Below are 16,960 nucleotides of genomic sequence, written 5' to 3'. Positions count from 1 at the left end.
CCACGAATGGTCTAAATTGCGGTGCAACAGCGTTTTGTGCCCGCATCTCGTGGTCGTGCGGTTGCGTTCTCGCTTCCCACGCCCGGGTTCCCGGGTTCGATTCCCGGCGGGGTCAGAGATTTTCTCTGCCTCGTGATGGCTGGGTGTTGTGTGCTGTCCTTAGGTTAGTTAGGTTTAAGTAGTTCTAAGTTCTAGGGGACTTATGACCACAGCAGTTGAGTCCCATAGTGCTCAGAGCCATTTGAACCATTTGAACAGCGTTTTGTGGCAGCGGTAGCGATGAAGCGGCGGCTGCCGCATCGTGTTGCAGCACACGTTGACCCTGGACGAGCTGTCCCAGGGCATCCAATAACGCCTGCGACTGCTGATTCTGCAAGCGAAAAAATTCGGACAGTACATCCGGAGATTGTGGCGAAGCCATGACACAAACGAATTAATACAAACTCTTTTTCTCGTCGCCAATAATGTTGTGTCTAGACCATACAGCCTAGACACAATGCTGTAGCCGATAGGGCACGCAAGGCTAACGCAGACGGGCGTGAAGTCTGGAACATGAGAACTTATAAATGAATAAGAAGAAAAGTACGTAGATGCTTGTTACTTAACTTTTAATTAGTCCTTGGAATACATCTCTCTTGAATATTAGTAAGCTATAGGCACTGATACAAATGGCGCCTTGCTAGGTGGTCGCCAGTTAACTTAGCAGAGGGCTATTCTACTGTCTATCTCTCGGCAAATGAGAGCAAGGCTTAGCACGTCCAATCGCTAGCTGTGTTGTCCGTACAACTGGGGACGAGGTCTCCTCAGTCTCTCGAGACCTGCCTTGTGGTGGCGCTAGGTTTGCGATCCCACAGTGGCGACACGCGGGTCCGACCTGTACTACAGGACCGCGGCCGATTTAAGTTACCACCTAGTAAGTGTGGTGTCTAGCGGTGACACCACACATTTCACATATTTATCGTGAGTATAATCCTTTTCATAATATAACGCGTTTCAGTCAATCACTTTATTAACACCTAATGAAATAAAGTAACTTCTATTACTTTCCAGCTTCTTTTATATACTATTATGTTAAGACAATATCTTCACCAGCACTGGCGCCGTATTGTTACTTGCGAAGCTAATGTTACTGCCAGTGCCGATGGAACAAGGTGAGGATTGTATAAGTCAGTAAATTCACTAATACGGTAGAGTTCTAAAGTCATAGAAATTATAGATTTTTCTGTGAGAACTAAGTGTTCCACATCTTGCATTATATTGAGATACCTGCCAACCACAATCACCCTTCCATCCACCACAGAATGCAAGAAACACGTTGAGGACTGTATCACTGTTACCTCGTGAATGAAACAACAAAAACATTGAAACTTCCTGGCAGATTAAAACTGTGTGCCCGACCGAGATACTGGCAGAAGTGAAGCTGTGAGGCCGAGCGTGAGTCGTGCTTCGGTAGCTCAGATGGTAGAGCACTTGCCCGCGAAAGGCAAAGGTCCCGAGTTCGAGTCTCGGTCGGGCACACAGTTTTAATCTGCCAGGAAGTTTCATATCAGCGCACACTCCGCTGCAGAGTGAAAATCTCATTCTGGGAACAAAAACATTTTCATATATACTGTAAAACTTGTAAGCCATATATTAGTTAGCTTTAAGTAAGACTATTTATTGCGCCATATTTTGCGGGTTTTTGCCCACCACAACCACCCACTGCTTCGCACTACGACCAAACTACCTTACTAAGAGGATAACTGCATTCACAGTATCCTTAAAGATACATAAGTCTGTATGCATCTCATATCTTAAATGTTACTCATGCCTTCTGCCATGCCTCTGATCTTGCTAGCGCCGAGTTCCTAAACTAGTTGATTTTATCTGTTGTCATCCATGTATTACACCAACCACCAACATTTCAGGCTGTCAGAGATTACAGCCTTATACGTATGTGTTTCAGAGATTTTCAACAATTTTTTACAGTTGGAACTTCCTAAAAGCCGTCTAGGTTGCTCTCTGAATTTGTTTCGGCGTCACGGCTGGAGCGAACGTCGGTCCTAAGTGCCGCCATACCCCGCGACACGTCACAGTGCCAGCGCTGTGCTGTATTCGGCGACCGTCTTCCTGCAATCAACATACACAGCGGCGGCTGTGTCCCTCCAGCAGAGCGTTTCACTTGTAAAAATATGCAGATCGGTGTTGCCAAGCCAGGTTGCGCTTGCGTATCCGCGTTACAGTGTTTATGCTGATTAAACAAGCTTCCCGACGGCGAGAACGGAATGTCGGCGTTTCCTCTTCGTCGTTCTCAGCAGGAGGAAGAGAGCACATGCTTGTAGGATGAACAGCTGTCAACAAAAGGGGAAGCCGGATAACTTTATCCAGCTATTTCATTTAGGTAAAGCTTTGCGATAAAGGAAAAAGAAAATATCGGCATCCGAATGATGAAAGTGTAACTTCAATATAAACTGATGATGTCATTTATTGTGCTGGGTTCCTGACTGAGCATTGTCCTCTGGGACAAATGGAAGAATTCTGTAAGAGGGCAGGCCCTGAGGCCAGCGGAAACTGTGCGTGCGTGTGTGTGTGTGTGTGTGTGTGTGTGTGTGTGTGTGTGTGTGTGTGAGTTTGTGCGTATGTGCGCTGTGGCACACCGAAATACAAAGCAGTTGAGTGTAGAGTAATTGTAAACTTGTTTGCAGATGAGCATAAAAAACACTGTGCACAACGTATCAAAGATGTGTGTGTGTGTGTGTGTGTGTGTGTGTGTGTGTGTGTGTGTGAGAGAGAGAGAGAGAGAGAGAGAGAGAGTTTGTGCGTATGTGCGCTGTGGCACACCGAAGTGCAAAGCATTTGAGTGTAGAGTAATTGTAAACTTGTTTGCAGATGAGCATAAAAAACACTGTACACAACGTATCAAAGATAACGACACATTACGTTAATCTCGACCTACAAGAGTATGCATGAATTACATATATCTTTTTTAATCTTTAACATTATTTGTAACATACGTGTGGATAAACAAACACCTAATTATCTAAACATTTCATCCTCTTCATGATTACTTTTGCAAATTTTTTCCTCATTCTAAGGAACAGCGCATTTGCTATTGAAGCGTATCAGGATGAAGAACGTAGACCGAACTGTAACTGCAACGGAAACTGTGTTCGTATAAATGCGCTTACTCTTCTTACTAGGAGTTATTTTTTCACCACATGGAGAAAACATACGAATCACATCCTGATACAGACAGTTTAGCCTTGCTGTGTGGTTTGGTTTTGAATTAGTTCCATTATCCCGCCATTAAACATGTTGTGAAGAGTGTTGGAATGATGATGTAAGACGCATTAATTTAAAATACAGATCAGATTTCTTTTCGTCTTCGTGGACAGTCTGGAGGGAAAGACAATGTTTCTAGCACATCAGTGAAACGTGAATGCATATCGTGAAATATTTGTGCACTACCCATAACCTGGTTAGAGAAGAGTTACGAGCAGGCCATTAGCGGCTCCAGTAATCCTGGGGTTCGTAACAACGTTGACGGGCTCCTGGTATTTGCTAGGGAACCAAGGAAAACTTAAATTCCGACTGAAAGCGTCTCCAGCATAATTCGAGTCCACTGACTTATCCATTGCGTTATCTCTTCTGGCAACATTAAGGGAGTTGGTCACTGCTACTTGATTTAAAAATAAAACATAACATAAATTTTGGGTCACCATTTCTGAACAAAATTTTCTTGAGACAGTAAAGGAAACTGAAGTTTCCATCACTGGATGTAGACTCGCACAGAAATATTGACAGGATTCGTGAGAAGTGTACAGTTAACTAAACAGAAAATATTTCTTGCTTTCGTGGCCACTGGTTGACTTTGCCCTTTCCCACTGGATCTTCTGACGACGTTTAGTGATTTTTCCGACGTTTCACCAGCACGAGACGATGTAGGTACGTTGAAACTACAATGCTCTAAATTTTGGGTCACCATTTCTGAACAAAATTTCCTTGAGACAGTAAAGGAAACTGAAGTTTCCATCACTGGATGTAGACTCGCACAGAAATATTGACAGGATTCGTGAGAAGTGTACAGTTAACTAAACAGAAAATATTTCTTGCTTTCGTGGCCACTGGTTGACTTTGCCCTTTCCCACTGGATCTTCTGACGACGTTTAGTGATTTTTCCGACGTTTCACCAGCACGAGACGATGTAGGTACGTTGAAACTACAATGCTCTAAAGTCGTCCGCAGGTCCCTAGATAAAGCTAAATAGCCATTAAGTCAATTAATTTAGCTCTCAGTCCTGTTATAATTATTATTACCTTATAAATCTATTAAAACAAAGAAGAAAGTATACTGATGTTGGTGGTCTACAGTCCGTAGACTCGGCTGATTCACTTCTGCAGTCAAGACTACCCTTTACAAGCTATTTCATCTCTGCATAACTATTCTTACATTCATCTGATCTTGTATGAAGTCAAGTCTTGGTGTCCATTTACCATTTCTATCCTTCCTCCCCCTCCTCCCCCCCCCCCCCACCCCGGCCCCCCACCACCAAATTATTTACTTTTGTCACTGAGATGACTAATCCTTGATCGTAATAATAGTAGTTTATTGATGACCAGTTTCGACTGCTTGTAAACGTCTTCTTCAGAAAATGATCACCATCACGGTGCTGCTGGCGGCTCCTCGGATGCTGAAGCGGCAACACGATCGTAAAGTTTACTGTCGTGTTGCCGCCTGCAGCAGTCACGTGGTGCTCATGTTCTGAAGAAGACTTTTACATGCAGTCGAAACCGGTCATCAATAAAACATTATCACGATCTAGGATGATGTTTTAATTCAGCTATATCGCCAGAACGCTCCTGCTCCTCTGCACTATGTTGTTCACATTTATGGCGCAGGATGTAGCCTGTCAACCCATAACTTCTTTTCGTCACATTGTGTGACACATATTTTTCCCGCCCACTTAGAATTAGTATATCTTTGTTAGTGATCCAATGTAGACATCTAATCTTCAACAATTTTCTGCAGTGCGACGCATGAAAGGAAGTGGTAACTTCATTATAAAGTCAGTAGGTTAAGCAGATTCGGTTTATTGTAAACTGCATGTATTTCAATGTCCTTGGCACAGCCAAATTTTACTGGAAGATCTCCGTAAAATTCAGATCTCCGTTTTGGAAACTGTTGTGAAAAATTCTGATAAATATTCGACATTTTTGAACTGCAATACCATGATTCCGCCCAAAGTAAATTCGGCATTAGCATACATGTGTAGGGTATATACAGATGTACAGGAAACACACACACAGTGGCTACCATCGGAAATCTAAGGCTTCAAATTGAGATCTGCTTGGAAACCTTATATCGAGGCTGGAACGTCTTGCCATCTTTTTTTCCATTATGAGTTGTCATTCTGCGGCGGTTTATACGGTATTAGGAAATTAAAACAGTGTGCCGGACCTGAATCTGGAACCTTGCCGTATGGAGGCAAAGAGAGTTACTGGCGGAAGCTAAGCTGTGAGGGTGTGTCGTGACTGGATAGCTCAGTCGATCAGAGCACTGCCTGCAAAAGGCAAGAGGTTCATGTCCCGGCCTAGCACACTGTTTTAATCTTTCACAAAGTTTCATCACGCCATCTACTGCTGAGTCGTTAAAATGTTGAACGTCTTAATGTTTTTCCAAATCCTTTATTGCTAACAAAAGTTTCACAGAAGTGGGTGATTTTTGTTCGCCTTTCATTAGACGCTGTAGTGAACATCTTCTTGTAACCGCAGCCGCACTCGCACAGAGGATATTTGGTCAACTGTAATAGATGAAGGTGCTCTCGGAAATCGCCACGATTATAGCAGAAATCAAAAATTTACACAAGGTAATTCCTGTCATAAACGACTGAATGATATCAATGTGTTAGTGATATATTCGATTCTACTTTCACAAGTGCTGTCCCTTATATTCACACGAAATACGCAGTTTTCTGTTACAATTTGATCTTATTTGCAGTGGTGCACAAAAGCGCACCGCAGACTTCACTATCGATCCATAAGTTCGTTCCACATTACCCAGTAGTGCCCCCACATTCTCTCCATACGAGATTTGTGAGAAAAGTAATGAGAGTGACAACTCTGAGAGCGATCTGGTAACGCTGTGTTCTTCTGCCTGTGTACACCGGTGTGTTCAACCCTTCCAGATGCTCAGTCGGAGTTTCAGCATAACATGATTTTTTAGAGCACGATCAGTTAAGTTGCGTTTTTGTTGTGTGTTACGAAAGTGGAACAGCGGAACTTAGAGCAACGTTACGCCATTTAGTTTTGTGTTGGCCTCGGGGAAGGGCGAGTGTTATCATTGAAACGTTGAAAGAGGTCTCTGAGAAACATTCATTATCAAGAGTACAAGCTTTTCGCTGGCACAAATAATTTTGCGAAGGCGGAGAACATGAAGATCGACTTTGCTCACAAGGACCTATCACGATAAAATGTCAACCAAGTGTTTTAGAAAGATTTCCTTGAAAGGCTCGGGGAATGGGTGAATGTAGAGAGACCGGACACTAAACAAGTACTGCTGCATAATGACTACGCCACATCTCACACTGCCTTTCCCACCATGGAATTTTTTACCTCAGAATGCATCCCTGTTGTTCCACAACTTCCCTATTCACCTGATCTGAGTCCTCCTGACTTATCTCTTTTCCCAAAATTGAAAAAGTCTAAAACCGATGTAATTTTTTACAGCGGAGAACAATCAAGGGAATGTGACTGACGTGTCAAAGGACCTAGGAGTAAAAGCCTTCAGCACTGCTACCACGATTGAGAACTATGGCTCTGCAAATGTATAGCTGCCGAAGGGAACTATTTTCAACACATTTTTTAAATAAATAAAAACTTTGGTAGCTAAAAAATCAGTCTCAATACTTTTCTCATACACCTCGTAATAAAATAACTTCGCCAACTCGTACTGTAGGGCGGTGCTAACACTGATGAGTTGGTCTTGCAGCCTCGACGCCCGTGGGTCCAGCCTGGAGGAGGCGGTGCACTCGGCCACCACGGACGACCTAGGGGCGCGGGCCAACTTCCAGGCGCTGTCGAGGCTGCCCGGCCGGCGGGCGGTGCTGCGCGTGCAGAACGTCAGCGTGGCGGACGAGGGCGTTTTCCGCTGCCGCATCGACTTCCGGAACTCGCCCACCGTCAACTTCCGGATCAACCTCACCATCGTCGGTATGTTGCATTTGCTTCCTTTATAATTCTTTGTACGTATGTTCCCACTGTCAGTATAAGACTCCGCTGCGTTTTCCCTTCGCAAAAACTGTTACCAAGAAAAAAACAGAAGCTCGTACCGTGACGCTAACCTCGCAGATTCTTAGTATAACTTCAGTAATTATGAAACCTACCCACCTAAACTTCACTAATTTTTTGTCTCAGGACATATAAAAGAAGTGGTAACTTGATCCTCAAGTTAACAGATGATGCAACTTCCGTTTACTACATATTATATTTATTTCAGTATGAAAATCTTTAACACGAATATTCGGAATAGGTTACCAAATATGTCTGCGTCTCGAACACTATTTAAGTAGTAAACGATATGAAGGACAGGCTCAGCAGAAATTTACGGCTATTTGCCGCTGGTGCTGTGGTGTTTTGGAAGCTGTCGTTGTTGAGTGACTGTGGGGCAATACAGGATGACCTAGACAAAATTTCTGGTAGGTACGATGAATGGCAGGTTATGTAGAAAAAAGGAAGTTAATGCGGATGAGTAGGAAAAACAATCCCATAACGTTCGAACACAACATTAGTAGTACGCAGCTTAATACAGTCACATCGATTGTGACGGCTCAACGCTGCAAGGCGATATAAAATGGAACGACTGCGTCTGGTTGGTACTGGGGAAGGCGAGTGGTCGACTTCGGCTTATTGGGAGAATTTTGGGAAAATGTACCCCATCTGCAAAGGAGACTGTGTACAGAAAACTAGTGCAACCCATTTTTGGGTACTGCCCGAGTACTGGTAGTCCCCTCCACGGTTGATTAAAGGTAGACAGCGAAGCGTTTCAGAAGCGGGCCGCTGGATTTGTTATTGGTAGGTTTGATCAACATGCAAATATTACGAAGATGAACTTCCTGAACTCAAGTGGGAAAGGCTGGAGGGAAGAGGACTTTCTGTTCACAGAACACTACTGACAAAAGTTAGGGTACCGCCAACGTACATTTCGCGTAAGGAGCAGTGCTCGTGCGGAGCCAAACAGACCGACGTTTTTCCCTTCCTCTACTTGTCAGTGGAACCTGAAAAGAAATTCCTTGTAGAGGTACAAGGTATCCTCCGCCACCCACCATATAGTGGCTTGCGATGTTTGTATGTGGGTGTTTTGGGCAACGCTTAATGAACTCCCAAGTTAAATTCTACCAAATTGCGCTCAGTTCTTCTCTAGATGGCCAAGTGGATGCCGTAGACAACGGCCCTCAGGTTGATGCATCTGACACTTTTCGTATTGCTGTTTAGTGAAAAAGAAAGAGCTTATCGAGTGTCGGAACAGATTTGCGACTGCATTCAAGATTTCCTTGGACATAGAACACAACACGTAGGTCTTAACGGAACAAAATCAATCGACAGATGTGAAGGTAACTTACGGAGCACCCCAAGGAAGTATGATAGGACCGTTACTGTTTACAGTATATATAAATGATATAGTAGAAAGCGTCGGATGCTTTTTAAGGCTGTTCGCAGATGATGCGGTTGTCCATAAGAAATTGACGCCGCCAGAAGGTAGTAAAGGTTTACAGAATGATCTCCAGAGAATTCATGAATGCTCTGGTAGTTGACCATGAACTTAAATAAATGTAACATATTGCTCATACATAGGAAAAGAAATCCACTACTGTACAGCTACACTATTGATGGCAAGCCACTGGAATAAGTAACTACCGTAAAATATCTGGGAATAACTATCGAAAGCGACCTTAAGTGGAATAACCTCATAAAGCAGTGGGAAACGCAGATGCCAGACTCAGAGGCTTACCGACAATCATTCTTCCCACGCACTGTTCGAGAGTGGAACAGGGTTGGAGGGCTGTTAGTGGTACAAACAGTACTCTGCGCCACACATTGTTAGGTGGCTTGCTGAGTGTAACGTAGATGTAGATGGGGGCTTGTTTACCTGATATCTTCCAAATCTGTCTCGAGTTGTTCCCACTGAATTTCTCCTCGTTAGGTTACGGCTTCTAACATGCGCTTTAAGACAGTGAAGCTTGGAGTAGCGTCGACGGTGCCACTAAAACGCAATAATAGTGTCTCAATGCGCGGAATGTCTCCTCATTTATTAATCCAAACCAAAACGAGGAAAAACTTTATCATAGTGAATTCTACATGACAGCAGTCTAAACTTATTAACCACAGTAACTATCGCGGAATCCGATAATAGTCCTTTTAGTACAACGATATTCACAAAATAGTGCACAGTATCTGTTTTCCCGTTCCTTCAGTTCAAACAACAGTTTCATTACTGCCAGTTAAACTTCAGATAATTTTCATAATTAAAATGCAGCGCTTGGTATCGGTCATGGACGGCCTAGACTGCTTTAGGCAGTGCCTTGCTGTTTTCTACTTGTTAGGCCGGGTGCTCTTTCATGACAGATTCGCAATGTCCGTCAACTTTCGTAACATTAAATTGATTCTTTTGTTACCTTTTTGGATCAGCTTTTAATAGGTGAAATTCTAATAATAAGAGGCGATCAAGTTCTTTCCGTTTGGGGGGTTTGTTGCTGCGTATATGCAACGTAACCGGACTCCTGTGCAGATATATAAAAACCGACATCTAGGAAAGCGATTAATGTGACATTCGTGTCTTTCCTACGTGTGTGCAGTAAATACGGAAACTTGAACTACGGTGACGTTATTACTAAATGCGTCCAAACAGGACCAATGTTATATGATTCTTTTCTTGGCTGGCTAAGGAGAAACACCGCTAGACATCTAACGGAGAAGTAGAATGTGTGTGGGGCAGCAGACCTGTCGAAAACCTCCGGTGTGAAATGGTGTCGCTAGTTCCCTGCTGTTGTCTCCTGATAATGCTCCTTCCATATCGCAAATGTCGATAGGCAGAATTCACACAATGTGGAAGACACTCGAGCGCCCTCCCTGCAGTCCTCATTTCTCCACATGCGATTATCACGCCTTCAGTCCCTTAAAATATAGCCATGAGTGGTCGACGATCCTGTCGGACGAGGATGTGCAACAGGCATTACGGACTTCATCACGCATAAGGAGATCTTTTACCTGGTACGGTCGGTGGGACTATCGCCTCAATGCTCTGGGCGATTTTGTCTGATTGGCCTATTCATTTTGGAACGTACGGCCTTCGTCTTGAATTTTTTTGATCGCCCCTGATGTAAAGATATTAGTATGACTAAAGTCTTCATCATTCATTCCATGTAGCCTTTCACGGCCGGCGTCTTCATCAATAAACACTTCCGGGCTAAGTTGCCGTGGTCGATCTGTAAAACTTCTTCTCCCTAACGTTTCGTTCTCAACTACGGAGAACATCTTCGGAGGTGAGTCAACGACTGACTCACCTCCGAAGATGTTCTCCGTAGTTGAGAACGAAACGTTAGGGAGAAGAAGTTTTACAGATCGACCACGGCAACTTAGCCCGGAAGTGTTTATTGATGTCTTCATCATTGTCAGACTCGTTTCCTAATGAATTAAACGTGGACATTCTGCATTTTGGCGCCAAATTCGATCCGAGGTTTCCTACCATGTGTTGTCCTCAAGGAATCTAAGCCTAGTGCCGTCGCTTTCCCCACATTCCCTACCATGTTGAATGACCATCTGTGATTTGTGGAGTGAGTAATTTGTCTTGTCTCTCGGCTTGCATCGCTTCTACAGCGTACGCTGTTCTACACCATGTGATGAAATACAGGTCACAAAACTGCATAGTCGCCGCAACTGCAGTCATTGCAAAGAAGATGTTTGTCAAAGCGTATTAGTTTGCGACTGTTTTTAGACAGTCAACTGTGACCTAATGCTGTGAAAAGGTTCAGCTTATTCTATCATCTGAATGAAAGCCGATAACAAATTACAATACATGCGTTCTCCCTTTCTGCCTGGTACAGCGGTAAACTTCCTGCGAACTTAGTCAACAACACAAACTATTCAGATGCTGTCAGAAGCTTATCGACGTAAGTGCAGCCGAATGAGTTTAGAGACTTGTTGATGATAGGAACCCTATGGAGAATAAGGATCGACCAAGCAGGCTATTATCCCAAGAGTTGGACAAACAAGACAAACTAATTGGCTGGTTCATATGGCTCTGAGCACTATGGGACTTAACTTCTGAGGTCATCAGTCCCCTAGAACTTAGAACTACTTAAACCTAACCGTAGCAGTCGCGCGGTTCCAGACTGTACCGCCTAGAACCGCTAGGCACCCCGGCCGGCACAAACTAATTGAGCGTCTGTAATATTTCTGAAATGCCGTACATGAATATAATGTTGGAGTTGATGTGAGGAAAGTCTTTTCGAAATTGGTGCCAAAAATCTTTTTTGAGAAGAAGTAGAGAAGGAGAAAGGAAGTTTGTTCTGAATTAATGAAGGAAGGACATTCATACAGCAGATGAACCATGAACTTTTAGTTTCGATCCAGAAACAAAATTGCACCCATGCCCTGGAAATTACAATCTACATCTACATGTAACGGAGTTGTGCAGTGCTCAATGCTTTTTTTTCTTTTCGAAATGCAGAGCATTATCATGATTAGAAACATAACAAAATATTTATAAAGCAACTTTGCGAAAATGTTGTAACATGCAGGAAAGGGTTGTATTTAGTTGTGCAAGGACGGATCAGTTAATCATCACGAAAACCATACCCTCACGAATATTCATTAATGTAACAATATCTTCCTTGTAAAATATCATTGTAATTCATCAAACATTTTTCTCACTTTATTTGGTATTTTTTATTTTTCTGAACATAAATTATGTGCATATACGGGTATAATGATGCGCATGTGGTAGTGGTAAGCTGCATCTTCACGAAAAATGACATACAGAAATGTTTTGAACAGCGAAATCAACGGGTGAAGACGTGTGACGAGTAAAAAGTCCAAGGCTTAGAATGCAAGCTGCACTAACTGAAGATATCTGGCAATATCCAGCTCCAGAGCCTCTCGTTTCCTTTTTATGTCGAACCTCCTGCATGTCTTATCAACAACTTTGGCCTTCTTTTGCCTCTGCATACATCAATCATTAAAGCCAGTTCAACTTGTAACTCAGTCAACGAAAACCAAAAAGTATCGACTGATGGACAAATTCGTGTAGTCGCAAATTATTGTAGTGTGTCAGGGAGGGGGGGGGGGGTGCCACAGCCAACATATTAAAATCCTGACCACAGAGGTGTGAACGTGTAGGGTGGAGGTATAGGGGGCAGGGAGGGGGGGGGGTGGTTTGGAGCGGGGCGCGTAAAGGCCACTTTTTAAATGGCTTCTAGCGATTAAGTTTACCAGTAGAAAATTAAAACACATTGACTTTACACAAATAGGTCATATTCTTATTTTCTCTAGGACTATTAGTTTCCACGTTGTGGGGGAATGGAAAAATCGCGGATTATCAGAAATGGTGTTTTAAAAATATAATATTTGTTTATTGTTTAAGGCAGTTAGTTAGAACAAATATTGAATGTATGGACCACATCTTAATGCAGTAGAACAATATTATGGGATAAATGGTGTTCTGGGTGTGTAACAAGGTGGAAAGGCGGAGTTGGATGTTAGAAGTATATCTTGCAAGGTGGATGTCACTATGTCTGATGGAACAGGACAGACATTGTCGGATACATACGACATGTTACACCTGGGTCATTCTCTTGAGTGTAGTTGACAGGTGATGTCTCCAGCTCTTGTGCTTCTTAACATAACAACGAATCTGACAACTGCAATTCAGCACTCACTTAAAGAACTGAAAATAACATCACTATTTAAAAACGAGCTCATACGAGAGAATGAACGGGAAATGCTGGGGAGGTATAGCCTGTTTCTAAACAGAAAAGCCAACAGCACTTGTGGTAAAGGTATTAGCCTTTCCCAGAAGAAAGCTACAGCTGCAGTACTGGTTGGGTTGGGTTGTTTGGGGGAAGAGACCAAACAGCGAAGTTATCGGTCTCATCGGATTAGGGAAGGACGGGGAAGGAAGTCGGCCGTGCCCTTTCAGAGGAACCATCCCGGAATTTGCCTGGCGCGATTTGGGAAAATCACGGAAAACCTAAATCAGGATGGCCGGACGCGGGATTGAACCGTCGTCCTCCCGAATGCGAGTCCAGTGTGCTAACCACTGACGTACTGGATGACTAAGAACCAATTCCCCACTAGTATTGTAGAACAGTGTGCAGAGATTGACGTATATTCTGTCCAAATGCGTTTCTTATGTTAGCATTAATAGTAATTCATATGGATGTTTCATTTAATGTCAACCCACTTGGCACAACTTTGAAACGTAGAAAGTTCTGACAAATCTTAGTGGTCGCCGGCCTCTACCATGGATGTATTTCTCCATCAACTAGTGGTTAACGCACTCTGTGGTAAACAAACAACAGCCCACTCTCCCTCGGCAGTGTGTCGCGCACTGCGTCGCCAGTGATTCGCAAGGCGAGCTGCGGAAGGGTTGATATAACTTTGTGAAATACCCTTTGGCTGCCCATCGTAACATAATCTGATAGAGTGAATGGTGTCTTCCCTTTTCGATCTTCATGTTGCTGACCTATGAAGGAAGTAAGAGGATGACCACTAACCGACGACACACCTTTCCTCACGCTTCTAACCTACACCTCTTCCCTTCCAGCTTGTTAACAGCAGAACACAATTTAGGCCTTAATGATATTCTGCTTCACTTAGATATTCTATAAACATATAATATTTGTTTCTTGACCCACGTTATTCAGAAATATATGTTTATTTTATGCAATTAAAATACTATTTTTAGTAACTGCCCTTTTTCCCTTTCCACGCAACGTGGAAACTACTAGCCCTAAAGAAAATTTATTAGGACCTTTGTTGTACGATATTTGATGTAGTTTAGTTTTGTACCAGGAAACGTATTAGCCAGAAGCTGCGGTTTTAGAGACAGTGAAGAAAACCCTATTAAGTTGCTTTTAAAGCTCAACCATCAGCCACATTCAGGCCCCACCGATAAGGACTTTTGGCCGGTTGGTCATGAAACTGCCACCTACAATTGTAGAAACATTTGGGACTACACGGTTTTCCCCCTAATTTTCCTTCGTTGACCGGACCATTACAGGGCCAACCTTTCACAAAAAGTACTATGCTACTAGAAATAACACAAATTTCATTAATATTAACCATATCACTTGACCAAATAGTATGGCCAAAGAGTCTCTGCATAGGTTAGCTAATTTCTAAACAAGCAAAATAAAAAAAAAAAAAACACAGACACGCCAGATCTGTTCACTTATGTTTTATTGCCAACTTTCAACAACAATTTCCGGCTGGTTTATAGACATTTATTCTCAGTGTTGTCAAATCAACACGTGAAGGAGTGCTCTCATTACATCTTAACATGCACCAAGTAGTCTACTGATCCTGTTCTGTGTGTTGGGCAACCAAAACTGGTTTTCATTTCTACTGCCACATAGCAGAAAACAAAACGCGTTCTAACTTCCAGAAAATACGTTTCCGTACAGTTCTGACGTATAATCGTCTCTTTGTGGTAGAGTGCAATTTTATTAGTTATTAATGCTACCGAATTGTAACGCAATGTCGGAAGCAGTGACGGATGTTTACCGCCTGTATAGGATACGTAGTTAACTAAAAAGCGTCGGCAAGAGCAACAGCAGCATAACACCAGAACTGTATTAGAAGCGACAGCAGCATGCTATGTGAATGCACGTGCGAGATCTGAGATAAAAAGGAACTAGACAAATCGTACTGCAGAGGAACTGTTTGTGGTTCAGCTTTAGTGCATCATCATTCATCATTCTATGACTATTTATTTACGTTCCAACCAGTTTTCATGAAGAATAATAGCTCAGTGGTAGTGTTCGAGCTAGCGCTCCTCTGGACAATGCCGTGCTCGAGGTCTAATAAAAAAGAAACGAGGCTGATGCTGCATAATTCTGTTAGTAAAGATGGTCACCTTCAAAGTGGAATCCACTTCAGTTAAAAAACGTCTGCGTTCGTTCTTTCCACAACTCGGAACATTTCTGAATTTTGTCGTTCGTGTAGTTTCATCATTTTTTTCGCTCTGACAAGGCTAAAGGTCACATCCGTACCATTAGTTAGGCATTCTGCTCGAGATTGAGAGTACAGTAGTTTGAACGGTAACTACTCGATTTAGGATGTAGCTTCATCGGTTTGTAAGAGATGTAAGACATGGTAACAAATAAACACTCATTACCTCTCTCTGCCTCTTCTTTTCAAATGTTTAACTTTTCGTTCGATATTTTTAAGCAATCTTATTCTGAAACATACAAACATATTTTAAACTTTATTAGTTATTGATGCTTCTGAATTGTGGCATAGTGCTGGAAGCACTGACGGAGGTTCACTGTCTTTATAAGGTAGGTAGTTAACTGAAACGCATAGCTTAGTGCAACAGTAGATGGCACTAAAACTGCGTTAGATGCGTCAGCTGCGTGCTATGAGAATGCACGTACGACGTCTTAGAACGAAAGGAGCTAGGCGGATCATACTGCAGAGGCAGCTTTAGTGCATCACTATTCCTTATCCTATATCTATGTCTGTGCGTTGTAGTTAGTACCTAGTTGTATACATATAATATTTTGTGAAAGTATGGTAATTTTAATACATTGATTCAAAGTAAACGGCAAGTAAAGGTGGACTTTAATTACTTCAAACCTTGGTATTAGCAATGTATCACCACTGCGTGTTACTAGATGCAGTATCGTTGCTGCCATTCCAAATAAGACAACCGCACAAGCTGACAAGAACTCATTGCCTGAATACGATTTACATTAGTAGCTTCTCCAATGCCAAGAAAGATTTCAAGATGGCTCTCATCGATAAACAAGACTCTAATGAAAGTCGATTATCTATCATTATTTATACAGTGTGTTTCTGTAAGAGCGTGCAAAAATGTATGTGAACATAGAAAATGGTCCAGTGAACAACTTCATGTGGGGAACCTGGGGTCGAAGAAGCCAGTAAGCAGATGTGGAAGTAAACTCGTCTGCCGCATTGACTACCATTACTGTTTTCCAGCGTATTTACAACTAACATTTGTACAAGTTATTTACCATGCGCATTCTTTATTTCCTTCAAGAAAACGAGGAGGACGAGTCTGATTGCTAATAAGTCTAATAAGTGGTTTCTGGTTGCTGGACTAGAAGGGGAGGACTGCTCCATGGCCTGCCTGTGATGTGATTCGAAACACACCAGGGATATTTGTCAGGATGCGTCAGAATATTGTTCGCTGATGTCATGCTGGCATTTACGTTAATGGCCGTCAGTTTCAGGACACTTCGTAACATACAGTACAAACGGTACGTTCATTGTGTCAATGATGGCATTTGCAGTTAACTGTAACTAATGCAAAATAGAAAAGTACACAATAATGTGATTTTATTCCTATTACCTCCTTAAGCTGGCGTCTCCGACCCCAGGTCCCTACCTGAAATTGTTCAGCATCCCCTAGGTCCTCTTAAATTTTGCACGCTTTTACAGAAACACCCTGCAGTCTAATTCTCATTTTGGCCGAGAGCAACACGTCTCAAAAACGTCGTAATAGGAAGATGTAACGCGAAAGTTTGTAAGTTTTGTGATGGAAAATTTATAAAATATTGAACTGGTAACGGTAGGATTAAAATAAAATTTGGTAAAATCAAATTTTAACTATATCGCTAAACAAATAGTGCCACTTATCTCTTTTAGATTGTATGTACTCTTGAAGATATATTATACATCGGTGATGTTATTTTCATGTAAAGAATGGTTACCCGTAAAAGACGACTCCTAACACGTCCACCATC

At 42.5% G+C, this 16,960-nt stretch overlaps 1 protein-coding gene across 1 annotated transcript in view; it reads left to right on the top strand.

Moving 5' to 3' along the window:
* The window catches only part of LOC126260504 (hemicentin-1-like), a 1,544,736-nt gene that overhangs the window by 748,730 nt on the left and 779,046 nt on the right, over positions 1–16,960 (top strand). The window contains exon 3 of the mRNA XM_049957834.1: positions 6,967–7,187. Coding sequence (XP_049813791.1) covers positions 6,967–7,187 — 221 coding nt within the window. The remainder of the gene's footprint in view (positions 1–6,966; positions 7,188–16,960) is intronic.

Source organism: Schistocerca nitens, chromosome 5 (genome assembly GCF_023898315.1).
Source record: "Schistocerca nitens isolate TAMUIC-IGC-003100 chromosome 5, iqSchNite1.1, whole genome shotgun sequence".
In the NCBI taxonomy this organism is placed as follows: domain Eukaryota; kingdom Metazoa; phylum Arthropoda; class Insecta; order Orthoptera; family Acrididae; genus Schistocerca; species Schistocerca nitens.
Note: the sequence above shows the minus strand (reverse complement) of the source record. Positions and strands in the feature narration are given on the sequence as shown.